This window comes from Tamandua tetradactyla (genome assembly GCF_023851605.1).
Source record: "Tamandua tetradactyla isolate mTamTet1 chromosome 22 unlocalized genomic scaffold, mTamTet1.pri SUPER_22_unloc_3, whole genome shotgun sequence".
NCBI lineage: Eukaryota > Metazoa > Chordata > Mammalia > Pilosa > Myrmecophagidae > Tamandua > Tamandua tetradactyla.
In genome coordinates this window covers 776,856-794,401 of record NW_027518253.1, presented here as the reverse complement: position 1 = coordinate 794,401, position 17,546 = coordinate 776,856, and the positions used below count along the sequence as shown (strand labels likewise).

Genomic DNA, 17,546 nt, shown 5'->3' with positions numbered 1-17,546 from the left:
TGTAATACACCATATCAACAAATCAAAGCAGAAAATCACATGATCATCTCAATTGATGCAGAGAAGGCATTTGACAAAATTCAACATCCTTTCCTGTTAAAAACACTTCAAAAGATAGGAGTACAAGGGAACTTCCTTAAAATGATAGAGGGAATATATGAAAAACCCACAGCTAATATCATCCTCAATGGGGAAAAATTGAAAACTTTACCCCTAAGATCAGGAACAAGACAAGGATGTCCATTATCACCACTATTATTCAACATTGTGTTGGAGGTTCTAGCCAGAGCAATTAGATAAGAAAAAGAAATACAAGGCATCAAAATTGGAAAGGAAGAAGTAAAACTATCACTGTTTGCAGACGATATGATACTATACGTCGAAAACCTGGAAAAATCCACAATAAAACTACTAGAGCTAATAAATGAGTACAGCAAAGTAGCAGGTTACAAGATCAACATTCAAAAATCTGTAGCATTTCTATACACTAGTAATGAACAAGCTGAGGGGGAAATCAAGAAACGAATCCCATTTACAATTGCAACTAAAAGAATAAAATACCTAGGAATAAATTTAACTAAAGAGACAAAAAACCTATATAAAGAGAACTACAAAAAACTGTTAAAAGAAATCACAGAAGACCTAAATAGATGGAAGGGCATACCATGTTCATGGATTGGAAGACTAAATATAGTTAAGATGTCAATCCTACCTAAATTGATTTACAGATTCAATGCAATACCAATCAAAATCCCAACAACTTATTTTTCAGAAATAGAAAAACCAATAAGCAAATTTATCTGGAAGGGCAGGGTGCCCCGAATTGCTAAAAACATCTTGAGGAAAAAAAACGAAGCTGGAGGTCTCGCGCTGCCTGACTTTAAGGCATATTATGAAGCCACAGTGGTCAAAACAGCATGGTATTGGCATAAAGATAGATATATCGACCAATGGAATCGAATAGAGTGCTCAGATATAGACCCTCTCATCTATGGACATTTGATCTTTGATAAGGCAGTCAAGCCAACTCACCTGGGACAGAGCAGTCTCTTCAATAAATGGTGCCTAGAGAACTGGATATCCATATGCAAAAGAGTGAAAGAGGACCCATATCTCACACCCTATAAAGTTAACTCAAAATGGATCAAAGATCTAAACATTAGGTCTAAGACCATAAAACAGTTAGAGGAAAAGGTAGGGAGATATCTTATGAAACTTACAATTGGAGGCGGTTTTATGGACCTCAAACCCAAAGCAAGAGCACTGAAGAAGGAAATAAATAAATGGGACCTCCTCAAAATTAGACACTTTTGCGTATCAAAGAACTTCATCAAGGAAGTAGAAAGACAGTCTACACAATGGGAGACAATATTTGGAAATGACATATCAGATAAAGGTCTAGTATCCTGAATTTATAAAGAGATTGCTCAACCCAACAACAAAAAGACAGCCAACCCAATTACAAAATGGGAAAAAGACTTGAACAGACACATCACAGAAGAGGAAATACAAATGGCCAAAAGGCACATGAAGAGATGCTCAATGTCTCTGGCCATTAGAGAAATGGAAATCAAAACCACAATGAGATATCATCTCACACCCACCAGAATGGCCATTATCAACAAAACATAAAATGACAAGTGCTGGAGAGGATGCAAAGAAAGAGGCACACTTATCCACTGTTGGTGGGAATGTCAAATGGTGCAACCACTGTGGAAGGCAGTTTGGCAGTTCCTCAAAAAGCTGAATATAGAATTGCCATACAACCCAGCAATACCATTGCTGGGAATCTACTCAAAGGACTTAAGGGTAAAGACACAAATGGACATTTGCACACCAATGTTTATAGCAGCATTATTTACAATTGTAAAGAGATGGAAACAGCTAAAATGTCCATCAGCAGAAGAGTGGCTAAACAAACTGTGTTATATACATACGATGGAATATTATGCTGCTTTAAGACAGGATAAACTTATGAAGCATATAATAACATGGATGGACCTAGAGAACATTATGCTGAGTGAGTCTAACCAAAAACTAAAGGACAAATACTGTATGGTTCCACTGATGTGAACCGACATTCGAGAATAAACCTGGAATATGTCATTGGTAACAGAGTCCAGAAGGAGTTAGAAACAGGGTAAGATAATGAGTAATTGGAGCTGAAGGGATACAGACTGTGCAACAGGACTAGATACAAAAACTCAAAAATGGACTGCACAATAATACCTAATTGTAAAGTAATAATGTTAAAACACTGAATGAAGCTGCATCTGAGCTATAGGTTTTTTTGTTTTTTCATTTATTTATTTATTTTATTTATTTATTTATTTTTATCTGTCTGGATGTTTGTTTGTCTTTTTTTTACTATTATTATTACTTTTATTGTTTTTTCTATATTAACATTCTATATCTTTTTCTGTTGTGGTGCTAGTTCTTCTAAACCGATGCAAATGTAATAAGAAATGATGATCATGCATCTATGCGATGATGTCAAAAATTACTGATTACATATGTAGAATGGTATGATTTCTAAATGTTGGGTTAATTTCTTTTTTTTCCATTAATTAATAAAAAAATGTTTACAAAGAAATTAAAACATGCATTTCTAATATATCATAAAAAAATAGCTCCTGAAATTTTTTTCTGAGGGCTGAGCTTTCTTTGGAAAGAGAAAATATATTTTTATCATTGACAAAATTTAATGAATCAGTTCTTTCTATGGGAGAACATTTGCATGTGAAAGAGCTGCCTTTCTCTTAAGAGAAATAAAAAGGTGTTTTCAAAGAAAATTGTGCATCCAGAAGACAAATCTAGGCAAAAGTAGTACACAAAAGCAGGAGACTCTTTTTCCAAAATTTTAAATTGAAGAGCATATATGAATATTTTATTTTTCTCTTTCTTTGTTGAAGGAAGGGAAAATGAGTTTGATTTTATGACTGTGCAAAGAAAACCCAATATCAATGTTCTTATGAATTCTCTCTAAAATTCCAAAGTGATGTTTATAGCTTTTGGAAGACTTAAATTGGGGCATAAGTCAGTATGTCTGCAAGTGAGCAAATGCTGGCCAAATTAGTACTCTATCATTCATAATTTTATTTCACACTAAGAACTGTGAACTACATTACAGATAGCTATGCTAGGACTCCAGGAAGACAAGTTAGTTTGAGCTCCATTCTAACAAGCCTCTCACACAGTGGACTTTGGTTCCACAAGGGAGAAAATAAAGTGAAGGAGAGAAATTGTCTTGCTGTATTTTACTTATATATGTATTCATATTTTTAAATATATTTTATATGTCAATATATATGTATATCTATTTATCTATCTATCTAATCTATCTATAGCTTTCTTATTTGTGTTTGAGAATTTATAAGGCACTAATTACTGTGTTAAATTTGGGTCAATAGTGGAAGAATAGAAATTTCAAAGGACACATTATCTTACCATTAACTCCAAACTGTTGAAAATCGAAAAGTTTTCTTCTGGGCAATATATTTGGGGAGCAAAAGGGTATTCTTCTTTCATACACCTTATATTTTTGCAATTTGATATGGTGTGAATTTCTTATGTTTCACATTTCCCCAAAATTAAAATTAGCTTTCTCAGCTTCAGAGGTGGTCAGGTGCACATAACTCCCAATGACACATGCAAGTTGTGATAACCACAGGTCTATTATGAACATGGAAGTGAGGTAAATGAATTCTGAGATGGAGGTGGAGGTGAGAGTGCACAGAGGGACAAGAATCTGAGAAGACTTCAGGAGGATGGTGGCAATTAGAAGAGGGCATTACATTGTACTTTCTATGAGCAAAAATCCAAGGAAGAAGTGATTAATAGCAAGAGAGGGAAAACTGCCCATCCTGTGGCTCTATCTTCTTTCCCTGGTTCCTCCTTTTAATAGACCCTCACACTATCCACATCAGAGACTGACAGCTTCGGAACTTTACCAAGGCCTGGAGACAATACTGATGTAGCTACAATTGTGGATGTCGATGACATTATGCAACAATGATAACTTTCCATATTCATAAGAAAGAAGGTCAACTCTTTCTTCTGATATAATTTTATTGAGATATATTCACACACCATACAATCCATCAAAAGTATAGAATCAATGGTTCACAGTATCATTATGTAATTGTGCAGTCATCACCGTGATTATTTTAGGATGTTTGCATTACTCCAGAAAAAGAAATAAAAAGAGAAAAAGAAAACCTGAACATCTCCAAAACCCATATCCCTTATGCCTATCTTTTATTGACCGCTAGTATTGTACTGTACTCAATGTTAAGACTTGACAATAGGGGTAGAAATGATAGTATAATTTTGTCAGACATATATTTTTTTCTTAAAAAGTAATGTTACCTTATTTAAATATCCTTAAGTTTAAGCTAACTAAGATATCCGTTTTTGGTGGTTCTAAGTGTATTGTTTATTTTCTTAAATAAAAAGTAGGGGAAAAAATAATGTCACTAAGAGAAACTTTTATAGAGACTTATATAGAGTGCAGGGCACTCCCTAGAGTTTTCAGGAATATTATTGGTTGGGACTTCTATACTGTGGTAGTCTGTAATATCTGGCTAAGACTTGCATAAGAGTAACCTCCACAATGACCTCTCAACTCTATTTTAAATCTGTTAACCAGTGAAACTTTGCTTGGTTAAAGTAACTTGTTTTCCACTATTTGGCTAAGAAGCCATTCTCAATAAGGTGAACTAATTCCTATTTGGTGATGTCCCTCAAGGGGACTTTGCAAATACTATTTTTTTTTATTTTCTGCCCAAAATACTCTGGAATATATCCAAGTATTACATTAACCTATATTGAATAATTCCTAATTTCCTATTCTAGGTTGCATGTAATTAGGTTGCTTAAATAAACTGACAACACAGGTTAAATTAGATATTTTTCAACATAATACTTAAATTTTGGAACAAATAATCTCTTCCTTTGATCTCATGCAGAAGTTGAAATTTTAGCATACCAACAATTTCATCCTTTACCCTGATTCTGATTTAACTTTGAATTCACAAGATCATATTCACATGATTCACTCATATCTCTAATTGGAGTCTGATCTCTCTTTTAGCACCTTTAGCAGTTGCAGTATGGAATAATGCTGAGTTTCAAAGCTGCAGAACTCTAACTCAGAATCTTAAGTGTCATATAGATACCCAATGTTCCAGGTAACTACCAGGTTATACACAGAGAGCACAGAATTTCTGAATTTAGAAACAATAATTAAAACTCAGGTGCAGAAGTGACTGCTTTAAGAGCTTACAATCTAGAAACCATTACAATAAACCCTATTAGGACATTCTGTATTCCTTAATCATTCGTTGCCCAATCTCTGCCCACCTTCTATCACCTGATAACAGTTGATAGGTTTATCTCTCTCTGCACATCTTCTCCAGCACCTGTATACTTCTGCTCATTTTCTGAATAGTTTTATTCTCATGCCTACAATTCATCCTATGTGTACAAGCAATGGTTACCAGTATGATCACATATTCACCACCACAATTTATATATGAGCACACTTCCATTTCTTCCACAAAGAAAAAAGAAGAGAAAAGAGAAAAGAAAAGCAGAAAGAAAAAGTAAAAAAAAGAGAAACAACAACAATAATCCCATAATCCTCCATGATATTCCCCTCCCATTCACATTTAGCTTTGGCTTATTGACTTTGATACAACTAATAAAAGAACACTACAATGTTACTGTTAACCACAGACATTCATTTGTGATAATTGTATTTTTACCTTATACCATCCCATTTCAACATCTTTCAATGGTGACCTTCAATTGTTTTCCTCCAAGTAAAAATTTTCCTATATTTGCACATTTAATAACCATCATTGTCCACCTAGGATTCACTATGTCATACAGCCCCAAATTTGATCCTCTTTCCTTCTGGTATCATACATAAGCCTAGTTTTCTTCTGTCAACCATTCACATGTTAAGATTTATTCATTATAGTTACAATATTGTGCAACCATCACATACTGTTGTATTTTCCATTTCTGGGTCTCTACAATCAATCCTGTTGAACGTTCTGTACTCCTTCAGCATCAAGTGCCCAGCTTTATTCTCTTTCAGTCTCCTGATAAACTGTGTACTCAATTTTAACTCTCAGAGTTTGCTCATTCCCATTCATTAATATTAGTGAGACCGTATAGCATTTGTCTTATTTTGTCTGGCTTATTTTGCTCAACATAATTTCCTCGAGGTTCATGCACATTGTTATATACTTCATGACTTTATTTTGTCATACAGATGCATAATATAATATCATATGTGTATCCCAGTTTTTAAGCCATTCTTCTATTGATAGTTGTATTAGCTTGTTAAACTGCCAGAATGCAATATATCAGAAATCGAACAGCTTTTATAAAGGAAATTTAATAAGTTACAAGTTCACAGTTCTAACCTACAAAAATGTCCGAACTAAGGTATCCAGTAGATTATACCTTAATTCAAGAAAGGCCAGTGGATCTGGAACACTTCTGTCAGTTAGAAACACACATGGCTGGCATCTGCTGGAGTTTATGACTTCTGGTTTAAAACAGCTTCCCCAGGGGCTTTTCCTTTCTTCATTGCCAAAGATTTCTGCCTGTGTGTGCTCTCTCACTTCTGCTCTCCAAGCATATGCATCATCTCTACTCAACTCTCTCCAAAATACTCCTTTTAAAGGACTCAAACTAATCAAGACCATCTGGGAATGGGTGGTGTCACCTCTCCTTCTAATCAAAAGGTCACACCCAAAATTAGGAATGCTGAATCTTCCTGAAGATAATCTAATAGAAAGGTGACACTCAGAGTTGGGTGTGCCATGTCTCTGTGGAGATAATCTAATAAAAAATTTCTGCCCTTCAGTATTGAATCAAGATTAAAAGAAACAGCTGTATCTAAAAGATAAGCTCAAGATTAGAATATGGTTTTTCTGGCATAAAAAATCATTTAAAAACAGCACAATGGACATTTGGGCTGTTTCCATCTCTTAACAGTCATGATTAATGCCAATATAAACATTGATGTGGAAATGTCCAATTGTGTCCCTGCTTTCAGTTCCTCTGAGTATGTACCTCATAATGGGATTGCAGAATCATAGAGCATTCTATACATAGCAGCTTTCAGAATGAACTAATGTACTTATTTCTCCACATCCTCTCCAAGTGGCATGATACTGGCATAAAGATAGATGTACTGACCAATGGGATTGAGCTGAGTGTACAGAGGTGGAGCCCTCATATATGGCCAATTGATCTTTGCAGTTTTTTAATTTTTTTTGGATGATGTCCATTCTAGTAGGTGTTAGTAGATATCTTGTTTGCTTCTGATTTGATTTCCCTAGTCATTGGTGAAGTCGAGCATCTTATCATATGTTTTTGAGCCATTTGCATTTCCTCTCTGGAAAAGTGTCTATCCATGCACTTTGCCTATTTCTTAATACAGCTGTTGTCTTTTTGTTGTTAAGTTGTGGTATCTCTTTATATATTCTGGACATTAAACCATTAGCTGATATGTGGTTTCCAAATACTATGTATCACTTAATAACTTGCCTTTTTACTTTCCTGAGAAAGTCCCTTGATGCAAAAAAGTAGTCAATTTTGAGTGTCTATTTTTCTTTCATCACCTACACTTTAGGTGTAAAGTCATGGAAGCCATTTCTTATCAAAAGTTTCTTAAGATATTTCCCTACATTTTCTTCTAAACATTTTATGGTCTTAGCTCTGATGTATAGGTCTTTAATCAATATTGAGTTTATTTTTGTATAAGGTGTGAAATAGGGGTCCTTATTCATTCTTTTGGATATGGAAATCAAGTTCTCCAAGAATCAAGTGTTGGTTGCTCTGTCCCAGTTAAGCTGAATTGACCACCTTATCAAAGATAATTGACCATATATAAGAGGGTCCACCTCTGAACACTGAGCTCAATCTCATTGGTTAGTACATCTGTCTTTGTGACAGTATCATGCTTTATTGACCACTGTAGCTTTGTAATATGCTTTGAAATCAGGTAGTGTGAGAGTTCCCTCTTTGTTTTTTGTTCTCAAGATATTTTTAGGCATATGGGTGCCCTGCCCTTCCAAATAAATTTGGTTGTTTTTTTTAATTTCTGAAAAGTAAGTTGTTGGGAATTTAATTCATATTACATTGAATCTATAAATCAATATGGATAGAATTGGCATCCAAATTATTTTTAGCTTTCCAATCCATAAACATGGTATCTCCTTCCATTTATTTAGATATTTCTTGTTTTCTTTTAGCAGTGTTTGGTAGTTTTTTGTGTATAGGTATTTTATATTCCAGAGTAAATTTACTCCTAGATATTTAATTCGTTTGGTTTTTATTGTAAATAGAATTTTTTTCTTGATTTCCTCCTCAGATTGCTCATTGCTTGCATATAGAATCTACTGATTTTTGCTTGTTGATCTTGTATCCTGCCACTTTGCTGTACTCATTTATTAGCTCTAGCAGCTTTGTTGTATATTTATCAGTATTTTCTACATATAGGATCATGGCATCTTCAAACAGTGAGAGTTTTATTTCTTCCTTTCCAACTTGGATATCTTCTGTTTCTTTTTCTTGCTGACTTCCCTAGCTCAGACTTCCAGCACAATGTTGAATAATAATGATGGCAGTGGGCATCCTTCTGATCTTGCAGGGAAAACTTTTAGTCTATCCCCATTGAGCATGATGTTATCTGTGAGTTTTTCATGTATTCCCTTTATCATATTGAGGATGTTTCCTTCTATTCCTATCCCTGGAAGTGTTTCCATCAAGAATGATCATTGAAATTTGTCAAATGCCTTTTCTGCATCAATTGAGATGATCATGTGATTTTTCTGCTTTGACTTATTGATATGGTGTATTATATTAACTGATTTTCTTTTGTTGAGCCAATCTTGCATACCTCGGATAAACCCCAATGGATCCTGGTGTGTAATTATCTTAATGTGATGATGGATTTGATTTGCAAGTATTTTGTTGAGGATTTTTGCAGCAATATTCATTAAAGAGATTATGCTGAAATTTTCTTTACTTGTAGTATCTTTTCCTGGTTTTGGTATCAAAGTGTTACTAGACTCATAAAATGAGTCAGGTGATTTTATACCTTTTTCAATTTTTTGAAGAGTTTGAGCAGAATTGCTACAAGTTCTTTCTTGAATACTTAGCAGAATTCACATGTAAAGAGACCTGGTACTAGACTTTTATTTATGAAAAATTTTTCTACACTCAATCAATATTTCTACTTATGATCAGTTTGTTGAGGTATTCTATTTTACCTAGATTCAATGCTGGTTATTCATGCTTATCTAGGAAGGTGCTTATTTCATCTAAGGTATCTAGTTTAATAGCATATATTTGTTCATAGTATCCTCTCATAAACATTTTTATTTCTACCCAGGAAGAGTTATGTCTGCTTTTCCATTTCTGATTTATTGTCATCCTTTCTCTTTTTTCTTTGTCATTAATTTGTATGATACCCTGCTCAAATTTTTTCCATTCTTTTCCTTATTTGTTCTTTTGTGGGTAGGGTTTTAGATGTTTGAATTAGTTCACTAATCCTTTTCTCTGCCTTTTCAAATATGATGCTCTATGGTTCCATTATGTTTTTCATCTCTTCTATGGTGCCTTTCATTCCTATAAGATCTGCCTGTTCATTTTTCAAGCTTTTGGGTTCTTCTGTATGGACAGCTTATATATTTTTTATATCCTTCCTCTCCTTTGTCATATTTTCCTTCAACTCATTAATTTGATTCAGAAAATTTCTATGAACATCCTTAATTAGTTATTTCAACTCCTGTATCTCAGTTGAGGTGTTAGTTTGCTTCTTGATTTGGCCATAATTTTGTTCTTCCTGATTTGAGAGACGATGTTTGGCTGTTGTTTAGCATCTGCTTTTCTTACTCAGTTTATTCTGGAAGTTGTTTCCTCTCTTTTGCTCTTGGTTTTCTTATGATTTTTTCTCTATTTGCTCATCTTTCTCACAAGCAAATTGTCAGATTGTTTCAGGCCCCAGTACCCCCCAAAACTGGGCTTCCACCTCAGGCTGCCTCAGAAATATTGGGTAGGCACTGTGCCACAATAGCTCTGTTTTTTCACCTGCTCACAAGAGCTTTGTTTGTTTTAGGGCTCTGTATTTACAATTGCATAATCCATATTTCTCAGTGAAAACAGATGTAGGTTCCTATGAAGGGGATCTAGACCAGATCCAGTTGTCCTGAGATAAGTTCTGTAAAGTCTCTGAAAATCCTTTCAATTCTCTTGCACTTTCCTGTCTGCCTAGAAGTGGGTGCTCTTCAGTAATTTGATTGTCTTCAGAAAATGTTTACCCTTTTGTGTCCAGGCTGTTTATGACTGCACAGATTTGAAACTGTGAGGTTCCTGTTCCCTCACTTTGCCAAGAAAACTTTGGCTCAATGTGGGGCTATGTCACTGTGCTGCTTTGAAACTATTATGTATCCCAGAAAAGCCTGTCCTCTTAATCCTAATCCAGTCTTGTTGGGGCAGACCTATTGTTTGGGTAGGCCTTTTTGACTAGGTTCTTTCCATGGATGCAACCTTCCCATTTCAGTGGATGGAGATGTGCCCCCAACCATTAAGTATGGGCCTTAAGCATTTTCCTGGAGCCATGCATAAATATATAAAGAGAATAAAAGACATAAAACATAAAGACAGCCCAGAGCCAACGTGGAGAGCAGAGATGAAACCAGGCCCAGTTGTTTGGAGATGCTAAGAAATTAAATCCAGAGTTTGCCCTGAAGAAGCTAAGAAAGGATTCATAGATGTTTGGAGATGCTGATAGAGCCATTTGAAACCAGAAGCTGGAAGAGAAGGACAGCAGACATTACCATGTGCCTTGCCATGTACTAGAGAACTGTGGACTTGATTGGCCTTACTTGATTTAAGATATCCTTTTTTGTGTATATGCCTTAGGTTTGACATTTTTGTGTCCTTAGAATTGTAACTTATAACTTAATAAATCCCCTTTATAAAAGCCAACCCCTTTCTAGTATATTTTATTCTGGCAACATTAATAAACCAAAAGAATTCTCCAATTTATTTGTGAAAGAGGACTCCCCCAGCTCTCCTGTCTCCCAGGCAAACTTCAAGCTGCCCACAAAAATTTCCTTGAGGAGTTGGAAAGGGCATTTGGACCCAGGACTGAAAACGCAGCCTCTGCCATGTTTACTCAGATTTTTGCCTCTCACTATCCTGGGCCTTGAAATGTCCTCCGCTATTACCCAAGCCTCCAAAAATCGGGGCTTTGTTTCATTTCACTGAGGGGTTTTATAGTCTGTGTCCCTGATCAAAGATGAGAAGGGCTATTTCTGTGCCCTTCCCATACTGAGAACAAGTGAGGAGAAGGTGAAAAAACCAGCCAGTTTGAGACAGAATTTTCTTTCCAGAACTTTTTTTCTTTTTTGGCTCAAGAATTATAAGGTCCTTCTCCAGTCTTTATCCTCCTCCAAAGTTCCAAATAATTCAAAATTGTCTTTTTTCTCATTGAATCTTTCTGGGGAGAGACTTTCAGTAGCTGTTTATGTCAACATATTGATCATGTGACTCCATAGAAGTGTTCATTTTTGAATAGTAATTTTTGGTTTTCTTGTTGAAAATATTCTGCATTTTCAAAGCAGGAATTAATGTTATTTTTCACTGAAAATTAATTAGATGTTGAAAATAACTGATTATAAATTTTGGAAATAATTCACATGGAGCATTATCATTTCCTTTAACTTAAAAAATACACTTTTTAAAACATATATTGGTGTACACAGGTAGTTCAGTGATAGAAGGCTCACCTTCCATGTGGGAGACCTGGGTTTGACTCCCAGGCCACGCATCCCACCCCACCCCCCAAAAAAACATATATGTTATTCCTGCTCACAAATTTATACTCATATTTTTAGAAAGTAGTGTTTGAAAATGAAATAGTTACCAACTTATTCAAAGTTTTCCTGAGCTCACAAGTAGGTATATTTAACTGTCCTACTTATTTTTGCCATTGAATATGATGCTTAACCTTTTATTTAACATAATATATTTTTATAAAGATAGGTATTTGTAGACTAATATTTTGTTCCTGCAAGGGGAAACAAGGTAGAAGGGAATAGAAAATTGACATGTTTTTATTCACCCTTTTGATTTAACCCTACATAAATGTGAATAACCATGGTGAAGAGTTTGAAAAGGGATGTGTTTGTGCATTCAGAAATCTTTCTGCACTGAACAATAGCCTATCACAAGTCAAAATACATATAATGCATCTGATTACAATTCTGTGGCCCCAGTAATTTGTCTCTGGCTCCACCTTCTTTTTTCTCAGCAGGTAAGAGACTGGAATGAATAGCTGCAGGAACTAGCACCATGGTTACAGAATCAATGCTTTATAACTTTTCTGTTCTTAGAGAGATTAAAATGATTCTCTTTCTGCTCATTTCAGCTCTAAGCATTCTGACTTTGGTGCTGAACTTTGGGAAAATTTCATTAATTTCCTTTGGATCCTTGACTTTATACACTATTACAGTTTCTCTTCAGTAAACTGGCCTTTTTGGACCTTTGTTACAACTCTTTAATGGCCCACAAGTTCCTGGAGACCCTCTTAACTAAACACAAATCTTTATCTTTCAATACATATGCAACACAGCTGATTTCAGAGATGTTCTTTGTTGCTGTACTGGATTATGATTATTCCATGGTCATCTGCAATCCTCTTCTTTGCAGGATGTTCATGCCCCCAAAATGTGTCTGTAGCAATCCAGCTTCTCAGGATACACCCAGATGATTTAAAAGTAGGAATTCAAACAGACCTTTGGAATAAGGACATTATTCACATTTGTCAAAAAATGGGGGAAAAAAAGTGTCCATCGACCCATCAATGGAAAAAGAAAATGTGGTATATACATATGATGGAATATTATTCAGCAGTAAGGAGAAGTTGAATCCTGAAGCATGTGACAAAATGAATGAACCCTGGGGACATTATTTAAAAGTAAAATAAGTAAGACACAAAAGAAAGCATATTGATATGAAATACTTATAATATGTAAAGCCATTGACATAAAATATAAAACAGAGTTTACCAGGATCTAAAATGAGGAGAATAGAGAGCAATTGCTCATTATGCACTGAATGTTTTAATTAGATTGTACTAAATTATATCAAAACGGATAGAGGTGATGGTAGCATGTTATTATGATAATAATTAGCAGTACCGAATAGTGGGTGAATGTATGGAAAGGTGAAATTGGAGTCATTTATTTAATCATAAGGAAAGTTGAAGTTTAAACCATGGACATATGTAACAGTGAATATTATGGTGGACTCTGACTGTGATTAAATAAACAAATATAAAAATATTAAAAAGTTCTTTCATGAACTAGAACAAATGTAAGAGTATTATAAGGAGTTAATTATAGAGAGGTAAAGAGGCAAACTTTTCTATTGCAAACTATGGACAACAGTGATATTTTAATGTTCTTTCATCAAGTAACAAATGAACTTCACCAACACCATGGGTCAACAGTTAGGTAGAGGGATAAGAGGTATAGGAGTATTGGAGATTTACTTTTTTGTTCTTGTTTCTTCTTTAGAGTAATAAAGATATTCTAAAATTAATCATGAGATATCATGAGATCATGAGTTAATGTGAACCACTGATTTTATACTTTGGATGGGTTATATACAGTGTGAATATATTACAACAAAGTTACAAAAAACAGGTGGGCGATGGTGGCTGAGCAGGCAGAGATCTCACCTGCCATGCCTGAGATCCAGGCTTGATTCCCAGTGCATTCCAATGCAAAAAAAAATTACAAAACATTTAATGTTACTATTAAGAGGCTGGAATCAAACAACATTCTCAAATAAAATTGTTAGCCAAGGGTTTAATGGGACAACATTATATGGCCAAAGTTCAGAAGTTAAACATCAGAAAACACATACTCATACATCCTGTGTTTATGATTGTTTTAATGAGGACTTTTCAAAGATATTCCACCTTCAAGTTAAAAAAAAAGTACATGAGAATATACATGAACGAATAGAGTTAGGGCAGTAAAATAGATAATTAGAATGCAAATGTTGCTTCCTATCCAATGTCACATATTGAGGACAAATATTATTATCACATTAAGTAACAAGTTTTTTAAACTACTAAAATGATGTCAGTTTTAATAAAATCATTAGATATGTAGAACACAGCATGACAAGTCTGCACAGTCCATTCTTGAGGTAAGGCATAATGGTGTTTTAATCTATTAGTGTAAGCAAGAATTGCCCATAGATAGTAATTTGTGAACAGGGACATTTATACTTCGTCATTTATAATATTTTCCAATGTAACAAAATAACTATTGCAGTTTCACCACCCCAAGTTAGCCTTGATGATTGCTTTGTTGGCTGCCTCTTTCACATCCTTGTTCCTTAGACTGTAGATCATGGGATTCAGCATGGGAATCACTGTGGTATAAAACATGGCCACCATTTTCCCCTGCTCCACAGACTCCTCCATGGGCTGCCTGAGATACATGAATATGAGGGTCCCATAAAACATGGTAACAGCTGTCAAGTGGGACCCGCAGGTGGAGAAGGCTTTCTTCCTCCCATCAGCAGAATGCATGTGCAGTACAGCTACTACAATGAGGGTGTAGGAGATGAGGACAACAGAGAGGGAATATGTGAAATTAATGCCAGCGATGACTATCATTGCGTATTCTTTGATGTGGACTCCACCACAGGCAATCTTGATGAGAGGGGGATCTGCACAATAGAAGTGGTTGATTTCAAAATTCCCACAGAAGTACAAGCCATAGGTCCACAGTGTGCACATTAGACTAACAGAGAATCCATAGACATAAGGCACAGAGATGAGTCGAACACAGGCTGTCCTAGACATTTTGCTGTCATAAAGCAAAGGGTGGCAGATGGCCATGTAGCGATCAAAGGCCATCACTGCCAAGATGTAGACTTCCACATGGATGAGGGCAATGAAGAAGTAACATTGCACCAAGCACCCCACATAGGAAATGTTTTTTGCCTCTGATAATAAGTTTTCCAGCATTTTGGAGATGACATTGGATGAGAACCAGATATCTACAAATGACAAATGACACAAGAAAAAGTACATTGGGCTCTGAAGATGGGGACTGATGCAGATCAAAATGATCATACCAATGTTCCCTAACAGAGTGACAATGTAAACTAGTAGAAACACCACAAAAAAGAGAACCTGCAGGTCCTGGCGACTAGTCAACCCCAGCAGAATAAATTCTGTCACATCTGTGAAATTCAGCATTTCCTTATCAGAGGCCCAGCCTGTTTTGCCTATAGAGAAAGACAAAGCATGAAGAGGATTTTTTTGTTGTTGTTGAAACATTTAAGTCACAATCATCCTTACTCTAAATCAAATCATTTAGGAAATGATGTAGAGTTTGCACATTGCTCAAGAGAAAGATAATATAGGCATAATCAGTTTTTTCCCTATGCATTATAAAGTTACAATTTATCTTTTTCCAGTGTCTCATCTTCAAAATTTGTAGATAACATTCATTGCAAATAATATAGTATTAGAATTGGGCAATTATATCTTTCTAGATTATTACAGTAGATATACTTAAAGTCAGACAGCACAAGCATGAACAAATTCCAATTGAGAGTTGTAAAACAAGAATCAAACTATTGCACTATGTTATTGGATGGAAAAGAAATTACAGACACAGAGATGATTTAATATAAACCCAGATCAGCTAGCCAGTTGTTAAGTCAGAAGAGACCTTTGATACTCAATCAAATATCTTTTCCATGTTATAGCTGCCTTTAATTATCACCAAAAATGGAAAATTATATGATATTACCCATTTTTACATGCATTAGAGAGTAAGCTTTCACTGTTTAACTTTTATACAGTGAATGGCCCTATATGTTGGTCTTATAGTTTAGTTCTTGATATGTTTGTCCTACATTATACCAAACTACTTTATCATATGCTTTCCAAATATGAGGTTCAGCCTATTTTACTTTATTTTTGCTTTGAATTCTTCTGATTTGATTGCTACCATGGCAAGGGAGAGGTAAGAAGGAAGTAACAGCATAACTCTATTTTTATAATCTCAGAAAAGCAAACTACAACTGTATCAGTCACTTAGTGTCACTATCAAAATGTAACAATAGATACATATTGAGGTAAAATATCACTGATGTGCTTTATTAACTGCAGTGGCTCATTTCAGATTCCATTGTTTCTCACAGAACCAGCCCTAACCATTCAAATCCTGATTTCAAGTTATTACAAAGAAAATACCACCAAATAATATTGTGGTAGTTAGATTCAGGTGTCAACTTGGCAAGGTGAAGGTGTCTCGTTCTATTGATGTGGACATGGGCCAATGGTATGTGAACCTCATCTGTTTCTGATTACATCTGCAGTCAGCTAGGAGGCATGCCTGCTGCATGGAATGATATTTGATTCAATTGGCTGGTGCTTAAATGAAAGAGCTCAATGTAGTATAGCCCAAGCAGCTCAGCATACCTCATCTCAGTACTTGCAACTCTGCCCAGGCCTTTGGAAATGCAGAAAGGAATCACCCCAGGGAAAGTTGTTGGAACCCAGAGGCCTGGAAAGAAGTTGAGCAGAGATTTCCCTGTGCCTTCCCACATAAGAAAGAACCTCAGTTGAAAGTTAGCTGCCTTTCCTCTGAAGAAATGTACATTTTTAATTAAATAAATCACCTTTTATTAAAAGCCAATCCATCTCGTGTGTGTTGCATTCTGGCAGCTAGCAAACCAGAACAAACGTTTTCCCCAGTTGACTTCTTACAAGAGGCAAAAGTGTTATGAGTGTTTAAGGAAGTATCTGTATGATTAGGACCATCTTAGGAATTCAAGCTCTCCTTAATAATAGTGTGTGAACACTTAGCACACACCAGTGTGCAAATCGGCCTTTGTTTATAATTGGTTTCATTAACCTATTCTACAAACATAAAGGACAACTAATAATATGCAGATGTATTTATTAGGTGGTATCTCAAACTATCATAAATTCTGTAAATATGTGTGTGAAGAAGATACACAAGATTCTTGCTATCATCATAGTACATTCTTATTGAACAGACACAAATAATTAATAAATGAGATATTTTAGGTAGTAGGGACAGTTGTGAGAAAAGTTTAGCCTGCTAAGAAGATTGGGAATATGAGGGAGAAGATGAATAAAGTATCACCAAAGAAAATTTTTCTGAGGCTAATTTTTCAATGAGTTGGAGTAGCCAGCTTTGTAAAAATTGGGTAAAGAAAGAGTTCAAGTTCAAAATCTCAGAAGAGGAACTGTTAGCTTGGCATATTCCAAATGCAGGTTACTAGAAAGTTTCTTTCTATATTAAAGAGTGAATAAACTTTATGATATTTCATGGTCCCTTCACTTAGTAGCAGTACATACATGGGAAGTTAATCTCTATGGACTATTTTGCTAACCTTAAAATGGTAAATAAGAGTAATTGACATATTATGTTTAAAATGAATTGGGTACATTACAT

The 17,546-nt window shown here is 35.1% G+C and overlaps 1 protein-coding gene across 1 annotated transcript; it reads right to left on the bottom strand.

The window, feature by feature from the left end:
- Positions 1-14,377: 14,377 nt before the first annotated feature.
- LOC143672973 (olfactory receptor 5M9-like) lies at positions 14,378-15,310 on the bottom strand. Its single transcript, XM_077147379.1, has one exon. It carries the CDS (start codon positions 15,308-15,310, stop codon positions 14,378-14,380), a length of 933 nt encoding a protein of 310 aa, XP_077003494.1.
- Positions 15,311-17,546: the final 2,236 nt, after the last annotated feature.